General features: G+C 43.1%; 1 protein-coding gene across 4 annotated transcripts in view; it reads right to left on the bottom strand.

The window, feature by feature from the left end:
- Nucleotides 1-14,447, bottom strand: part of ERCC6 (ERCC excision repair 6, chromatin remodeling factor) — a 71,878-nt gene extending 57,431 nt beyond the window's left edge. The window contains exons 1-5 of one of the 4 annotated variants that reach the window (XM_047702180.1): nt 13,979-14,265; nt 10,413-10,849; nt 8,439-8,559; nt 6,427-6,538; nt 1,963-2,680 (exon numbers count right to left, since the gene is read on the bottom strand). In XM_047702180.1, the coding sequence (XP_047558136.1) occupies nt 1,963-2,680; nt 6,427-6,538; nt 8,439-8,559; nt 10,413-10,834 (1,373 nt within the window). In that variant the 5' untranslated portion in view covers nt 10,835-10,849; nt 13,979-14,265. Of the gene's footprint in view, nt 1-1,962; nt 2,681-6,426; nt 6,539-8,438; nt 8,560-10,412; nt 10,850-12,124; nt 12,188-13,978; nt 14,266-14,329 lie in introns of those variants that run through there. The other 3 variants (XM_047702178.1, XM_047702176.1, XM_047702179.1) reach the window with 3 other exon arrangements.
- Nucleotides 14,448-18,705: the final 4,258 nt, after the last annotated feature.

The raw sequence follows: 18,705 nt of genomic DNA on the forward strand, positions 1-18,705 counted from the left end.
CCTGGCCTAGGTGCATATTCCTAAGTTCTAACCATAAAGGAAAACTCATTTTCTATGTTGCAAACTCTATGGGACTTTATTCTGATCATCTATCATCAAACCACTGCTAAAATAAGGGAGCCTGAAGTCTTTTTTTGTTTTTGTTTTGCTGTTGTTCATTACAATTTCAATATGTACACAAAGATCAGCAACAAGCAACAAAATAAAAAAGCATCTGGCAGTTCTAAAACGTTCTTAATGCTTCTTAGACCGAGCCTTTTCTTTTACCATCCCCCAAACCATAGAAGACCAAAGGAGATGTCATACAAACATTTCAATGTGTTATCTGCAGTTTAACAGCCTTAATAACTGTAGCCATAAAATTTTAAAAGCTATAGTATTCTGGTGGCAATTAGAGTTATTGATATTTCTGAAATTCATTTGAGATTTTACTGTAACTTTAGCAAAAAACTGGCTTTGATATGGCTTTGGAAGTTTAACTGTTCTACAGTCTTGAGATTATTAAGAAAAACGTGTTACCATGAATTTAAACTAAACCCTTATTTAAAATTCAATCAAACCACTTCTGCTCAAGATACTAATACATTTAAAATAAATATTGAATGAGAAGAAAATATTGTTCCATTTACAATCAATACGTTGAGATTAACGCTTTTATTAATTCTACAGTTAGTTAAGAGACTGACAGTGCTCAAGGTTCAAGAGTATCCAGCCATATCCCTCAAACAGCTCTACAGATATTAAATGTGCAAAATAAAGTTAAAGTTGCAATGAGAAGTAACAAATGTAAGTCACTCCTCAACTATGCTACACGTGGTCTACCACAGTGTGAGTGTAACAGCTCTCAAGAACCGGATTCAGGTCACAGGTCCTCAACCTCTTTGTGAAAAGAACTATGCCACATCTGCTTTTAAAAGACCAGGTAATGTATGTGATAGTCTGGGTGTGGGTCATCAGTTCTAAACAGAAGGAAAAAAATTATGAGGACAGTCTGCATTCACGAAGGTCAGTGGAAAGCTACAAGAAACATGATAAATGAGGTCTCCCTACATAGAAAACAAGAAAAAACTATTGAGGACTGGAAAAAGGCCAGCCCGGGAGCAAATACTTAAAAATGAATCCACTAAACAGATTCCCTTTCCCTTGGACCTTCTTAGTGCTGAGTAAGCTCACATGGGAGGCCAGGGAGGGGCAGGGTCGTGCTTGGTGGGCACACCAGATACCTACAGCGTCCAGACCATTTTTCAGGGCTCACAAAAAATATGTGGCAACTGACTTCCCGAAGGAACAGGATCACCTTCCCTTTCATCTTATTTGTATCATCTACTGAGTCACGGAAAGAAAAGCCAAAGTCAGTGTCCAGCATCAAAAATGAAAAGTGAAAAGGAAGGGTAGGAGATTGCACATGAAATGCCTTTCTGGCAGCATGATGGGAGTCTGTAGTTCTGCAGGGGACTACTTTCTCAAGACAAGGAAGGAGGGATTTAAGAAAACAAGTTTATTCTTTAATACACTAAAGCTTAAATTTCAGCTCCTTTTTGGAAGAAAGTCCTAGACAATTACTTTCCTGCATCAAAAGAAAAAAACCAACCACACAACATACATGACACAGGCCAGTGTTTTCCTTTTCCTGACCCTCCCTTCAGGGTCCTTTTTGAGTGTAAAGGCACACGGCTCATGCTTCAGTCCTCCGCATGCCTCTTGCCTGGGCCCTTCCCCTAAGCTCTTCTTCTGAGACATGCCCCAAATCTGAACGAAGATACAAAAGTTAGAGGCATTGGGGATTAGCTCCATGGGGGATTCAAGGGCTCTGCTGGTTTGAGGAGGCTAAGGCTGCAGGGAGTCCAACCTTTGGATAAATGGGGGTCTAATACATTAAGCCAAATCTAGAATTCTTATTCAATAAACCTGCAGCCTAAGAGAAAGCAAAGAGCACAATCTGTTTACAACCTGCAGACTGACCTTAACCGTTGCTTATAATAATCTTCATCTCCATCATCTCGGCATCTCACTACTTTCCGACTTCTTCCTCCACAGGCAGCTTCTGCTTCTTCCCCAGAACTTGGAAGGACGTCATCCTCCATCTCCTGCCCCGGGACTTTTTTCTGCCGTTTCCGGTGCCTGAACACGGGCTTCAGTTCATAGTCCGGGCCCTCTGCCATCAGCTCGGCCCCCTCGGCCTCCTCCAGCTCCTCCTCCGTGGGCACATACTCGGACTCTTCACCCTCAGAGCTGCCCTCCACCTTCGGCCTCACATCAGACTCCAAAGGTTTCTTTCCTTTCGGCAAGCCCACCTTCCCCTGGAAATGAAAAGCCCTTTTCTGGAGCTTCTTCATGTGCTTTTTCAAGCGCTTATCTGTTTTAGAGAGAACTTTGCTTTGCTCATTTGGTTTGTTTTCATGGAGTGCTGTGCTCAGTTCCGAAGTGACCGAGGCCGGGGTTTTTCTAGGTGCTCTTTTATTACAAGCTTGCTTCTTCCTTTCAAACGACAATTTTGCTTGATCTGCCAAATACTTTTCAAAACCTGATGCTTCATTGAGCATTAGTTTTCTAGGCTTTTTCTCCTGTTTCTGAGGGATCTGGGTTCCAAAAGGTGTCATCTGGCCTGTGCGGATGAGCTCTTCCCAAGCTGTCTCCTGCACAGGCATGAGCATGCTCCCGAGACAGGACGGCCCCGGTTCTGAAAGAGGGAGGACAGTGAATTGGGCACTAGCAGAAACCTTTCCAAGAGCACAACACAAATGGTCACTTCTCCAGCAAACAGCAACTATGATTAACTCGCATTTTAAAAACATACCATGGATGGGGGCACCCCGGTGGCTCAGTCTTTTGGGCCTGCAACTCTTGGTTTCAGCTCAGGTCATGGTCTCAGGGCTGTGAGATCGAGCCCCTCCGCGGGCTCTGCACTCAGTGCAGTCTGCGTAAGATTCTTTCCCCCCTCCTTCTCCCTCCCACTTTACTCCGCACCCCACTCGCATGTGTGCTCTCTCTCTAAAAAAAATAAAAATTTTTTAAAAATTAAAACATACCATGGACATACAAAAGCATATTGTGTATAAAGAAGAGAACAAAATTTATTATAGCATTCATCACGCCAAATTCAATATACTGAGTCAAAAAGCTGAATCCTCAATAACTTTTTCTTTTTTCTTTTTTTTTAAGATTTTATTTATTTATTTAAGAGCGAAATCGCAAGGAGGCAGAGAGGCAGGCAGAAAGATAGGAGGAAGCAGGCTCCCCACTGAGCAGAGAGCCCGATGTAGGGCTCGATCCCAGGACCCTGAGATCATGACCCGAGCCAAAGGCAGAGGCTTAACCCACTGAACCACCCAGCTGCCCCTCTCAATAACTTTTTCTAAAATAATGCATTATAAATATACTCTCTATGCAGCCAGAGACAGACCTACCCATATGTAACGTTCAGACAAATGTGTCTGTTTCCTTATCGAAGAACAGCCCCCGAGGAAGCACTCTCCCAACTTTCCATGCCACTTCGAGTACCAGGACCCGCACAGACTTAAAATGCAAGAAACAGCAAAACTGCAAATCTTTATGAATCAACATGCACCTGAATAGGTAAAAGTTAAATGTTTGCTCCGCACAATGTGGCTATTTAAATTTAAGTTGAAAACTCAGATCCTCAGACACACTTGCCGTATTTCAAGTGCTGGATGAGCCGGGTGGGGCTAAGGATGACCACAATGGACAGCACAGACAGCACTCCCATCACTGCCAGCAGGTCTATGGGACAGCACTGTTAGATGTGCGCCTGACAGAACGGAGGGTGCAAATGGGAAGTTCGGTCTTAATAACATAAAGTCACCAGGAAATCTCTGAACTTCATCTCCAGCAGCACTACTTTACCCAGAGCCAAAACGCCGACATAAGTAGGGCTGAGCATGAGGAATCCACATTCCACAATCTACGCTTCTCGCGGTGCAGTAACACAGCGGCCAGTTCTTCACTAAACTTGCAGTGAAGAAAAATACACATCAGGAAGTGCACAAATGCCAAGTGTACAGCTCAGTGACTTTTCACAAAAAAACACACTGCACACCCATCTCCAGATCGAGAAACAGAACCTGTAGCACCACCAGATGCACCTGTGATGGCACGTCCCAGTCTCTGCCCCACCCCCAGAATAGCAACCCACCACACTACAAACAAGCTGTCCCTGGCTTTGAGCTTTATGTAAATGGAAACGTTTGTACACTTGTGTCACCTTGTTTGGCTCAACATTACGCGTGAGATTCATCCCCATTCTTGAATACAGCTGCAGTGGCTGGTTTTCACTGCTGTTAGTATTCTATCACATAGCTACACTGTAATTTTTCCATTCCACTGTTAATGGACATTTGGGTAGTTTCCAGGTTTTAGTTACTATGAATTGCGTTGCTATGAATATTCCAATACACATCCATCAGTAATTCGTGTATATGTAATTCTTTGGGTATGTTAAGCTTTAGCAGACACTGCCAAACAGTTTTTCAAAATGGTCCTATTAATTTTAAGTTCCACCAACAATGTTTGAGAGTTTCGATGGGTCTACATTCTTGGCATCGTAGCTATTCTAGTGCGTGTGCAAAGGTACCACTTTGTGGTTGTCATTTGTATTTCCCTATGAACTAATGGACTAGGGCACCTCTTCATAGATTCGTTGACCTTCTGAATAGCCTCTTTTGAAGAAAATGTTCAGGTCTTTAGCCCTTTCCCAAGAGTTCTTTAATACACTCTGGATTCCTGTCCTTCAATTAATACATGTGTTGCAAGAATCTTCTACTCTTCCGCTTGCCTTTTCACTCTCTCAATGTTCTCTTTTCAACAGAAGTTGTGAGATAGCTCACTCATCAAACCTTTTCCTTGACCATGAGCATTTTTATGTCTCATTAAGTCTTTGCCCCAAGATCACGAAAATACTTTCCTAAGCTGTATTTTAAAAGCCTTGTTTTACCACTCACATTTATATTTAAAATCTATTTTTCATTTATTTCTGTACATGGTGTAATGGCCCACGGTTCATTTTACCTTGGTGTGAATGAACCCAGCACCACCTACTGAAAAGATGATACCTCTTCACAGTACTGCACTGCTGTATCTGTCATAAACCAAGTGACCACATGGGGGTGGGTCTGTTTGCTGGTCCCTATATTCTGTCCCACTGGTCTATTTGTCTTTCCTTGTGCCCATACCTCACTGTCTTAATCACTGCAGCTTGATAACAGGTCTTGATATTTTGTTCCTCTTCAAGATTAACTTTTCTTGGCCCAACACATTTTTACATCAATTTCAGAATCAGCTTGTTGATGCCCCCACCCTCACCCTATACTTCCCACCCCAGACTTTCTCCCTCAGAAAAGAAAAACAAACAAAACCACCCACTGAAATGGTCAGAGGGCCAAAAGGAAAACCAGGAGAGATTGGGATCCTGGAAGGCACAGAAGTATCTGCTGCTACAGACAGGCCAAGTGGAGCAAGGGTGAAAAGGGGCTTCTGGAATAGGGGACGCAACCACTAATCCTGGGCAAAGTTTCACCAAGGAAGCAAGAGGAGGTAAAATGCAGTAGCAGGTTTTAGGCAGCCAGACAGGAACAAGAAACACGGCCTCTCAGCAGCAGAAAGCCTTGGTTGCAGGCCCAATAAATTCTGAGAGAATAAAATGTTAAAAGTTCATCTAATATTTTTTCTATTGCCTCAATTAATTCTTCATAATAATTCTCCCATGTTACGGAATAAACTTCAAGAACTAGTAGAAAATATCTGATTGAAAAGCTTAAGCAAAGAAGCCTTAATCTATATTTCAAATACTAAATGACTGAGCAGCTCCAACAATTTCTAAACACACACCTACACATACACATGCACAGACCACAAAGATATTTCATTTCGGAGCTTATGCATTTTCTCAAAATGTTCTCCAAAAGACACCCATTCTGGGCAGTAATAAAAACAAAATCGGAGCCATGGTATAACCTAAAGGAAGACAGCTTTTCTTAAATAAAAGAAGTGATGATGCTTGGAAAGCCTGTCAAATACATCCCAAAAACATATGTAAAAGCAAGTCTATGAATGCTGACTGATGATGCTGGGCTTAAAAACGTAATTCAATCAAGAAGTCAGTTGTCTCTACAAAATTAACTACACAAGAATGCTAAGCTCCCTAATTTATTAAACTAATACCAAGTGTACACCAGCAGTCTCTAGTAGATGGAGTTGAACATTTACTTTCATTCTCCAAATACCATCTTATAACTTAAGAGATTTGGTTCCGCAGTTGTAGAGAATAAAATCTTCCTCATCAGTTTTAACAGTAAGCCAAAGAAAGGGATTTTTCCTGAAACCTGGGCCAGGACTGAGGAGATACCCTCACCGCTACAGGCATCAGGCACCAATTCAAGAACAAGGAGACATTGTTCCCAGTAGCCTCACCTATATCCTCCTCCTCCAGACTGGCATGGTCTACTTCAACTTGTACCTCCGCTCCTCTAAGGATGGCCTGGAGACGTTTTTGTTTTGCTGTGATCTTCTTTAGTTGTTGTTCCTTGAGTGGTAAATATTGAATATAGAAAACAGCAATGAAGTGATTTATTGTTAAATACAAAAGATAAATTTAAAAACTTTAATCAAGGCAAAATAAAACAGGAATTCCATATATTACTATTATTATAAAGAACCTTATTTGAACAACTGCCAAAGGACGTGTAGGACGTAGGCCTGAAAGTATTCCCATCAGGCAGGCAGACATCCCTGTCCCCACCCACTCTCCTGGCTGGGCGACCCAGCTTTCTATGTGCCTGAGCACTGAAGTTCCCGTGCACTGACACTGCACTAGGAGGTAGAACTGCTCTACTTAGGTTTCCCCACTGCACACTGGGTAAATGACTAAACTTCTGTTTCTGACCTTAGCAATGGACAGGCTATGAGGTCAATAGGCTGTAGGCAGAAGAAACAAACACAACTGTTCAAACACCTAAAAAAGCACCTTTGATCATCTACCGTATTTACAACTGTCCTTTACAGTCTTTTATAGTATTCTACCCAATTACTAGACTTTAAAAGGAATATACATTTGAATATACTCTTTTACCCTACCCACCCCAGACCCCACTTTGTCTTGTCTCCCTCTCTATCACCAGAGCTCAGCTATGCAGCTTGATTCCTAGGGCCTCTCCAATTAACTAGGCCGAAGGTACCTGGTTGTTCTTCCCAAGGTCAAGAATGTTTAAACACCAAATATGAGAGTGTGATGAGGAGAAATGCTGAGTATAAATGCCATGTTATACTAAACTGCAATTCCTTTTCCTTCAGTTTTCCTTCATTTAATCTCATTTAAGCAGCCTTTCTAAAAAGAAACAAATGGAGCCTTTCTCTCTGAATAGTTTATCTCTAACCATCAAAGGGCTATTTTAGAAAGATAGGACTCTACAGCTGACTTAGACTCATACGGAAAACGGCCCAAAGTCTGGTCCTCACTGCTCCTTGAAACCTCAGCCCACCAGAAGCCGAAGGTCAGAGGTCTCTGCACATCCATTCACATGCTCCCACAAGAGGCCAGATGTCCTCTCTCTGCTTTGCGGAGACCTCAGCTGCCTGAGGCCACTGCTAGCTCTGGGGGTAGGTGATAAAAGATGGGACGGTGAAGATAACGGACTGGTGAGTGGAAAACAAAAGGAAGCACTGAGTCTACAGACATCACTAGTGAAATTTAAATAAAAGATGCAAGGACTTTACTCACGGCAGTGGGTCAACTGCCAGCACAAGGATATCTGCTCGTCATTTTGGATGGCAGAAATCAAATGGTCAAAACCAGTCATTCCTATGTACTCTGATCTATTTTCATAAAGCATAAATTCCAAAAAATTGTTACAAACCTCAAAAAAACAGTGTCATAAGTAACAGATATTCCTTACCCTGAGGCTGTACAACCCTAAGTGCAGATCCATCAGTGTGTCTGGGTGGTGACCATAATACCTAAGAGCAGTGACCATGAGTGTGTGAGGGGTGATGGCTGTGGCCATAGGAAACACAATAATGAGGACAAGCAGGAGCCAAGCAAAAAAAAACCAACAAACAAAAAGAAAATTCACACAACACAAGGAGATGGATGTGAGGCCCGCATGCCAAACAGGTGCCTAAGCTAGGTAAAAGAAAATGGCACAGCAAGGAAGACTATAATCATCAACATCAACAAGGGAGTACATAAAGCCAGCAAGAGAAACTTCTCTCAAGTATGTGTGATGTATGTATGTATTTTAAAAAATGTTCTTTAACATAAGATATTAAACAGAAACAGCTGAAATATTAAACATGAAAAAGGAACTCAAAATTTTCTATTATAGCTATTTCCTTCACATCTTCTTTTCAGAATACTTCCCAAATATTAAATGAACAGCAATGATGACTTTTTCAGAAATGCAATACTTAATGTTATTTGGAATCACCTTATTATACTTCTGTCGTTTTACTGAATCTAGTTTCCTGTTGATGTCTCTGTTGGTGGCAGCTTGAGGGCTAAGTTGTTCAATAATTTTATTGATTTGCCTTAGGGATGTTGTACATGACCTGAAAAATAAAATAAAATGTCTATTTTCCACTCTGGTAACATTTTTTTGTAGTGTAATATGAAGACAGAAATGCTACAAAGATGTCCTTTTACTTCTTATTAACTGACAGATAAAAGAAACTAAACCAGAATGCATGTTCTTGTTGCCACATACACAACTTGAAGAGTTATTAGAAGTTTAAGATAACTGCTAGTGTTTTCTTCGATCTGGCTGATTAAAATCAGGCACATTCCCATTTGTAAGCCGTTTCATTCATTCTACATTTTAAGTGTCTACCCAATTCAAGAGACTGTGCTAAAACAATGTAAATTAGTTGTCCTTTTAAATTAAAATAAAATGATATACATTGTTTGGTTCTTCAAGATTTTAGTTTTTTTAGAGTAGTTTTAGGTTCACAGCAAAATTGAGAGGAAGGTACAGAGACTCTGATATATCCCTTCCCCAAACACGCACAAGCTTCCTCATCATCAACTACCCATACATGGGTTTTTAAAGCCCATTTTGGAAGTTCACCCTAAGTCTGGAAAAGTACTAAAAATGCTGACATTTTTTTATACAGTCAGATACCTGTGACAATATTTTTTTTCACAATACTGGAAGACTTATTTGCTATAGCATAATGTTTTATAGTGTGAAGGGGGGAAAAACCAATCTCTAACATGATGCTTCTAAAACAGACACAGCAGAATGGTAACTCCCAGTTTTCAAAGCACAAATTTAATCTTGACACTTGTATACTTTGCTATTTGTATCCTTTGTGGATATCAGGACTAAAGATGTTATCAATGCAAGTTACTGGCAGTCTAACCACATGTCACCACGGATCTCATGTTCATCCATGAGGTAATTCCTCAGCACTCTGTCACCTAAGCAAGCAGGAGGCACATATCTAAGGTCAGATGTAAAATTATGTTATTTATCAGGAACTGAGCTCCCAACACCTAGAATACCATAAGTACTCCGGAGTACCTGCCACTCAGGAGGCCAAGAGAACACACCAGGAAGCTGCTGGCAGAAAACATGTCCTTGAAGTTCCAACCGCCATCTGCACCACAGTGTCCCCAGCCAAGGGTAGCCAATAGCTCCGCATTCTTCCCTCCTCTCCCCTTCCCCAGCCATCCCCATCTGAGACTGCACCATTCCTCCCCCCACTCCTTTTCTCTTTCATGCTTGCCTGACACAGCCTAGAACACTGGCCAAGACAGGGCAGACTGGCAATAGTGAAGGAGCTCCACCGTCGCCTGCCCCACCCTTCCAGCCCAGGTCCAGAGCTGCTTCTCCTCCAACACATAAATGAAGTTTCCATGGGACTTCATCTTTTCTATTGAGTCAAAAGTAGGACAGAAGAAAGGAAAAGCAAGGAGTTGTTTCACATTATTTCTCGAAATGCAAATCTGAAAAATTATCAAAAGACGGACACTGGGTTTAGACACAGGAAACTGAAAAGAAACTAAAGGGCAAGAGAAAAATGTGAGCAGTAAGGGCGTGATGTGCTCCTGGTGTCTCAAGTTGCACACATCACACCTTTAGGTACACTTCTTCTGAAAACCATTCTGGGCACATGGTTGTGAGTTCTGGGCTACTCAGAACACTATTTCTCTCTAGGATGTTATGCATAAACAGGTTGTTGTGAGCTGGCCTGAGACCCTGACTATCACGTTCAATGTTGCTCCTGAGGGAAAGGACTAAAGCTCACGCACGCGTGGTTGAGGACTGCCCTAACTGACTCCATCCTCCAAATAAGAGGTTCTATAAATCTCCCATATTTCTGGAATACCATGGCTATTACCTGCATTTCTCCATCACATGTAAACACAAAATCTGCAATCAGAGAAGACGGTCCACACTCACGTGAGGTCATCCAGGACTGATCGGTACTCCTTCTCCGCATCAGCAAGCTGGGCCGCACGGCTGGCCTCATGAATGGCGCTGTCCACTTGCCGAAGCACTCCCTGTTCCAGCACGTCCTGGTCATACACATCCACACCCAACCCCTGCAGTTCAAGGGCCTGCGCACTCGGCTCCACCGTCTGTATGTGATGTCTGTTGATGTGCAACAGGGCCGGCCCTCTCCTCGAAACTTCTGATGAACACCCCTCGGCAGAACTGGATGGTCCGTTAGCAGAGGAACAAGAGGGGAGGCTTTCCTCCACCTCCACGTTGCCATCATTCTCTTGCTTGATTGTCATTTCTTGTTTATCACCGACATACTGACTTTGCAAACAGTCTTGCTCCTGAGTTGGACTTGAGTTGACGATTCTCGCATTTTGCATCCTCTACAAGAATACCTAAAGGGAAAAAAAAAATGTAATAAACCTTTTTGGTTATAAAGAATTGATATTTATATAGTTTCTTAACATTTTTATAATTAAAGAACATTGACTTCTCAAAAGATCACGTAATGATCCTCCAATTAGATAAATTCGAGTTTGCAAGTATTACTTTTCTTAAAAGGGCAAAAGCTATACATCTTCTTGAGTTCTGGTAATAAGAAGTATTAACCAAAAAAGAAAAAAAAAAGACAAGAAGGAAAAAATACAGCATCAACAATAAAAGACATTTGGAGAGCCACATAAGAAAACTGGCAACCAAAATCTTGACTGGCACCCTAGGAGTCTTTTCCAAATCAACTGACGTCATGTGACTGCTACTTTCCAAGTTAGCATCTTCACTGCATCGTGGCACAAAAGTTTCACAATACAGTGGCATGATGAACTGTGACACACAAATTTAGTGAGGTAAGCAACAAGCTTCTCTACGAATCTGACCACTAGAAACTTAGGCTACTTAATACGCAGAAACTCTGAACGAGACATAGTATCACCACTAAAATCCGGCATCTGAGAAAATTCTCAAAAATAACCCTACTCCAACGTGCAAGACAATTTCTTGCCAATCAGGTTGTAAAAAACAGGTTAGGCCTGATTATTTATGTCCAGCAGACAAGGAAGATCCACCCTCACACAATGCTGGAAGCAATATGAATTACTAAAGCTTTTTTGGAAGGCAATTTAACAATATCTATCAAGATTTAAAATGCACATGACCAGATAAGTATTCCAAAGAAATACTCACATACATGCAAGGCTGTTCACTGTAGCATGTCAACAGTTTAATATAAGCGTATAAGCATTAAGTATTTTCAGTGACACTGATACAAAAGGCTTGTAAACTGAAAAGAAATCACAGAGTATGAACACATTTATGTTGGATAAATAAAACGTCTATCTGCATCTGTGTGTATGGAATGCATTCAAAGTGATCTGGAGAGACACACCAAACCTGCAACCACTAGGGAGGAGGAAGCAGGATAGGGGAGAATAAAGGAAGACTTCACATTTCACTCCACAGACTCAGGATCTCCTTCAGTAAAATGTATTCACTATGCTGACCGTGTAACTCTAATAAATACATTAAAAAACAACGCAATAACCAAGAGACAGCCTTGCTTTTTATTTAACTGAATAAACTAAGGTTTCCTTCACCACTGAAACTTTGTTTATATAAAAATACCAGAAGTTCTCCCAATAAGCCCCAATGATTTCTCATTAAATAAAACTATCCTGGCAGCCAAGCACTAGGATACAAAGGCACCAGGAACTTAGCACTATCCCTTCCAGAGTAGCTCATTCTCTAGGGAAAGAGAAAAATGTCAATAATGACACAGCAGGGCAGGTCTGTACAAGAGGCACCAACAAGTCCACCTGGAAACAGAGGAAGGAACGACGCTTTGGGTCTGGAGCTAAAGAAACTTATACAAGCTAAGATGTGAACCCCTGATCCAGAGTCTGATACACTGAAGACACCCCATATATCCTGAAGGGAAGTAATGTTCAGAGAGGAGTCTAAAATAACAAGTCCGATGTGGACAATTGAGTCACTGGTGAATTCAGCCATAAAAATAAGAATCTCAGGAAGGAAGCAGATGGGAAACAGAAAGAGGGGCTGGAGAAGAATAAGAATCTGCAAAAAATGTCCTATAGATGGGAAAAGCTGATGGGGAACAAACACTGGTGACAGGTGTGGAGGGCCCCCCAAAACCACAGATTGCCAACAATTCCCAAGACTGTACAATTTCCTCCTTCGGTAATTAACAGTCCAGGGAAATGTCACTGTCACTGTTGGGAATTTTCAGAGCAGAAGCAGCAGAAGGACAAAAGCTCATGGGTACAGATGCTGAAGAGAAGAGTAGTTCAAGTAACCGAACTTGGGGTCCTAGCTGGATAGATTAAAAAAAAAGAAGAAGAAGCCAGAAGGTACTGGGATAGGAAGGGAGGGAAGGAGAAAGGGAGACATCAAGAAGCCACTTGGAGAGTGACTATGGACCAAAGGGCCAAGTTTCCTGAGAATGAAAGCTGAAAATCAGAAAGTTCTCATCAGAAACTAAACAGTTTCAGAAGTGAAATAAATCATCCATTTAACAAATACTTGATAGTCCACTATACCAGACAGTGTACTAGGTTCTGTCACCATAGCGCTTAGTCTCTTGGGAAAAACATACATTTTAAGAATTATATACACATACACATATTTATACATTTAAACATGTTCATACATAAATTATACCCACAAATGTAATTATGGTAACCGCTATAAAAGTACAGGATTCTCTAGGACAAAGTAACAGAGGAACCTAATAGACAGTGCAGAGTTAGGGATAAGGAGGGAGACCTCTCTGATAATGTGATACCTGAGCCAGTGTCTGAAGGATGAAAAGGATTAAACAGGACAAAACTGAAATGAACATTTTGCAAAGAAACGTGTAATTTCTAAGGCTGGTAAGAGCTGGTGCACTTGGAAAATGAAAGGAGGATGGAACACAATGAGAATTTTTTACTTTATAGTATGCGCATAACTGAGTTAAAGTTGCTGATAAGGAGTCCATTCATTGTATAAATCTTACAGATTATTTTCTAACACTCTGCAAGGAGTAATCATCTGGAAAAACAGTATCTTCATTGTCCTCCCCTTTGAGCACTGGGACTTCTGTGGGAGGAACTGGATTCTGGTTTGCATTCGGTTGTAAACATGCCTAGCTGGGGAGGGAGTGGGGGCATAAGTGAAGATGTGAAGAAGTGAAGATGGAGGGGTAGCCAAGATCACAAAGGACCTGGTAAAACATGAACTTGGATTTCATTCCAATGATTTTGAAGACTTTTAAACAGGGTGATGATGTCATGACCTATTTGAATTTCCTAACAGACGACCTGGGCTACTGTATGGATAACGGACTGGAAGAAATAGTACAAGGAAATGACGGGAGACACACGGGTGGAAAAACGACTGCAGCTTGGAACAGGCTGAAGATGGATGCTACGTACGAAATCCGTGTTACAGCATTCGTATACGGACTGCTCAATCCTTTGCACAATCCCACTTGACAGTATCAATGCCCAAAGCGCCTGACTTGTATTTACCCCGATGCTTTCTTTCAAGTAACAACTCCAGTTTTTTCATCGAAATCGAACAGGGCCGCGCTGATCCTGCGCTCCGGGGCCTACACAAAGCCCAGAAGCTCAAGTTTCGGGGCCGGCCCGCTAGCCTGCCGCCGGCCCGAGGCTGGGACCCACCGCCGACCCAGGTGTGAGCGCGGCTTCGTCACTTCCGGCCGCAGGTGCGCGGGCAAGGAAGGCGCACGCCCGACTCAAGGGCCAGTTCCTGGCCAGCCCCGCGGATGGACTCCCTCAAGACAGCCAAATGCCCAAGGCGAAGCCATGGGCTCCTGGGAGTCCGAGCTCAAGGTTCAGCACGGCCTCCCCAACACTCACCCCAGGGCCCCGCGGCCACCAGTACGGAAACGCAGATGCCGCCGACGCCCGCAGCAGTGGAAGCAGGACCGGGGCAGCCGCGGCGGCGCATGCGTCTTTTGTGCGTCGTAAGCACCGCCTCCAAGCGTGACCTAACCACGGCGCAAGTGCCGGAAGGCCCTGGAAGAGCGTGCGCAGCCACGTGATTGGACGGATGCGTGTAGCCCCGCCTTTCTCTCTGCGTTTTGTGTGTGAGGGCTGTATGGGCTGGCGATCCGATGTATGACTTGGGTCCGGCGCTTCAGTCCTGGTCAAAAAGTACCTCTTCAGTAAGACGATCATAAGAATGAAAGGACATGTTTTCAAGAAGAAAGAGAGAGAGGTACTGCGTGCCGTGAACCCCAAAGAGAATAAGCTTGGGGAGGGGAGCCGGCTGGAATGTCCCATTTCAGTAGCCTCTCGCGGCGGGCGTTGTTGCTCCGTCTTGGTCATCTGGCACGGCTGTTAGCACGCAAAGAAGAGGGAGAGGCCTTGTTTAAACCTGTTGCCCTTCCAGCTCCACACACACACACACACACACACACACACACACACACATCTGGGCGGGGAGCATATGTGTGTGTATAGTGGACCCACATGAATGCCTTGATTGCACTGGTGAGTCATTTAATACCTGTCCTCACATCGAAGCGGTAAGAAGGATTTTGGGCCAAATGAGAATTTTTGCTTGGAGCTTTTGAAGAAACAAAATATCCATCCACACCTAGGTTCAGAACGGAGGGAGGAAACTGAGCTACTTCTGAGGAAGGAGTAGCCCACGATAGGTGTCAGCCTTACCAACAAGGCAGCTTCTCAGGGCTTCCACTCTCTAAGAGGGTGGATTTTCCAGGGCCAGCGCCGGAAAGTCCTCTGCGAGTAGCAGTAACTGAGGGAAGGACCTTTGTGTTGGGGGGTGGGGAAAGTTTTGTTTAGTTTGGTTTGGTTTGGTTTTTTAGGAAAGGATCTTTGGTCCTGGGTAGGGAAGTGCCTTCCTCATTTTGAAGCCTGAAATCAGACAGTAGGAAAAGGGGGCTAGGAAGCTACTTGGTAATAGTAATACCACCCACCATATCTCTCTTGTTAGCAGCACCAACCTACATTTGCCTTAAGTCATCCCACATAAAAATGTTTGGGTTTTTTTTTAAGGAATAAAGTGATCTCCTGAGTACAATAATTGTGAACAGAAAGGCATTGGTAAGATATTAGTTTTAATGCTTGAATATGAAAGCTGTTTCTCCCAGATATACAGTGCTTTCCAACCACTTTGAAAATGAGGTCCTGGGGCCCGTGGGTGGCTCAGTGGGTTAAACCTCTGCCTTTGGCTCAGGTCAAGATCTCAGGGTTCTGGGATCCAGCCCGGCATCGGAATCATCCGACTCTGCTCAGCAGGGAGCCTGCTTCCTCCTCTCTCTCTACCTGCCTCTCTGCCTACTTGTGATTTCTCTCTGTCAAATAAATAAATAAAATCTTAAAAAAAAAAAAAGAAAATTAGGTCCACTTTTTAATGTGCACTATTTTGGTGAGTGCCTGTGTGTCAATTAGAATTTGGACAGGAGGTAGGTGGTACACTCTTAAGTAGTTGAGGAGAATTAACAACTTTTTTTTCTTTTTTTTTTAAAAAAAGATTTTATTTATTTATTTGACAGAGAGAGGAAGGGAAGCAGTCTCCCTGCCGAGCAGAGAGCCCCATGCGGGGCTTGATTCCAGGACCCTGGAATCATGACCTGAGCCGAAGGCAGAGGCTTTAACCCACTGAGCCACCCAGGTGCCCCAAGAATTAACAACTTTTATAAAGGTGTAGGCAGGATTAGGAAGACAAATCAGATAGCACAGTACCCCTGGGCCTAGCAAGACTTCAGGAAATTCAGTTGAAATCCTAACCCAAATTCAGTTGAAATCCTAACCCCGGTACCTCAAATGGGACTGTATTTGGATATAGGATCTCTAAATACACTAAAAATCTTTTATTAAGTTAAAATGAGGTTATCGGGGCAGGCTCTAATCTAGTATAACTGGTATCCTTATAAGAAGCGGAGATTAGGGCATGGACATGCACGGAGGAAAGACCATGTGAAGACACACGGAAACAACAGCCATCTACAATTCAAGAAGAAAGGCCTCAGAAGAGACCAGCCCTGCCAACCCTGGGTCTCAGACTTAAAGTCTCCCGACTGTGAGAAAATGCATTTCTGTTTTTTAAGCCATCCAGTCTGTAGTACTGTGTTATGGCAGCACTAATAAGTGAATACACCATCCCTGGGCATGAAAGGGTCTTCATGGGAAGACATAGGTTCAGAAGAGAACAATCGAATGGAAAAGACCAGTTGAAATGTACCAACTCATGGTCACTCATTGGGAGGGAACTGGGGAAATACATATCCTAAACTCACTACCCTTTCATTATTTCATCTGTGGCTGCCTCCCGTTGGTCAAAACCTACTTACTGCCAGAGGGTCATGCAGCCCGTTGTTGTCATTCCTTTAAGGATCAGCCTCGTTGGGCACAGGGCAGGGTTGAGAGAGATGGAGAGTAGGTTTGGAGCACCAAACTGGAAAGATGAATCATTACCCCACACGATTGTAATTATCCTTTTAGTATCCCTTTAATTTAGAGAAGGCATCATGAAACAGTCACTATTAATTCAGTAAAGCTTTTTAGAAGAATTCGTATTTAGCTAATTAAAGGCTCTGTGTACTTTAAGCCAAGTTTCTCCTGACCTCTGTTGCCTGAGAGTAGTAATAAGGTCACATTAGCAGCAACAGCTCAGATTTTGACGATTCTTGTGCTCACCTGAATACTCAGGATCCTTCTTTTCACCCATGCCCTTAGGAATGGAATTTAGTGCCCTTATAAAAGAGGCCCCAGAGAGATCCTTCCCCCCCTTCGTGAAGGATGTGAAGGCACATCCTGCCATGTGAAGACACAGCAAAAAGATGGCAGTCCATGAACCAGGAAGTCAGCTCTCACCAGACACCGAATCTGTCAGCATCTTGACCTCAGATATCCCAGCCTCCCGGACTATGAGAAATACATTTCTGTTGTTTTTAAGCCTCCAGTTCTGTAGTAGTTTGTTACCAGCCTGAATGGGTTAAGATAGACTATAAGAAGTGGTGGAGGTTTTAGTAACTTACTTATTGTACTCATTTACAAACTTAGGTGTCTGAATGTCAACCAAAACCTTTCTCCTTTCCCCCTACATCCATTCAGTCCCCAAATTCCACTGGTTCTGCCTCCCCCATAGATTATACATCTATCCCATCTTCCCCATCCCCTCTGTTCAATTTTCTTAACTGTTGCAGCTGGTCTCCTAGCCCAGTCTTGCTCCCTACACAGGCACTTGGGTGGGGATTTCAGACCCTTCTAATCCTGTCTCTCCTCTGCCTCAGACCCATCCCTGCAAGATAAAATCCAAGGTATTTAACATGTTATCCAAGCCATTTTATTATCCTGCCCAATCTGATTTTCTGCACTCTGGATGCCTATGCCCAAGTTTGAAGGAACTATTTTCTATTTGTGATGCCATCAGCTTGGACTGGCTAGCAAGTCTGTTATGTGTACCTCTTTTCAACTGTCTCATTTTTCTCAAGCTGCCATAACAGAAATACTATGCACTGGGCGGGTTAAACAAGTTATTTATTTTCTTACTGTTCTAGAGGCTGGGAAGTCCAGTGCAATCCCAGTGAGGACTCTTTTCTGGGCTTGCAGATGGCTACCTGCTCACTGTCCTCACTTGGTGGAGAGAGAGTTCTGGTGTCTCCTTTATTTTTTTTTTTTAAGATTTATTTATTTACTTGAATGAGAGAGCATGAGGTGGCGGGGGTGGGAGATAGAGGAAGAGGGGCTTGCTCCCAGGACTCCGAGATGATGACCTGAGCCAAAGGCAAACAATTAACCAACTGAACCACTCAGGTGATCCTGTCTCTTTCTTTTCTTATAAGGGCAGCAGTTCACGACCCTCCCCACTCTTAAGATCTTATTTACCTTAAGTACCTCATAAAGGCTCTATCTCTAAATCCCAGCACATTATGGTTAGGGCTCTAGGGCGCCTGGGTGGCTCAGTGGGTTAAGCCTCTGCCTTTGGCTCAGGTCATGATCTCAGGGTCCTGGGAGCGAGCCCCACATCGGGCTCTCTGCTCAGCAGGGAGCCTGCTTCCTCCTCTCTCTCTCTGCCTGCCTCTCTGCCTACTTATGATCTCTCTCTCTGTCAAATAAAAAAATAAAATCTTAAAAAAAAAAAAAAGGCTCTATCTCTAAATCCCAGCACATTATGGTTAGGGCTCTAGGGCGCCTGGGTGGCTCAGTGGTTTAAGCCTCTGCCTTCTGCTCAGGTCATGATCTCAGGGTCCTGGGAGCGAGTC

The sequence above is a fragment of the Lutra lutra genome, chromosome 14 (genome assembly GCF_902655055.1).
Source record: "Lutra lutra chromosome 14, mLutLut1.2, whole genome shotgun sequence".
Lineage (NCBI taxonomy): Eukaryota > Metazoa > Chordata > Mammalia > Carnivora > Mustelidae > Lutra > Lutra lutra.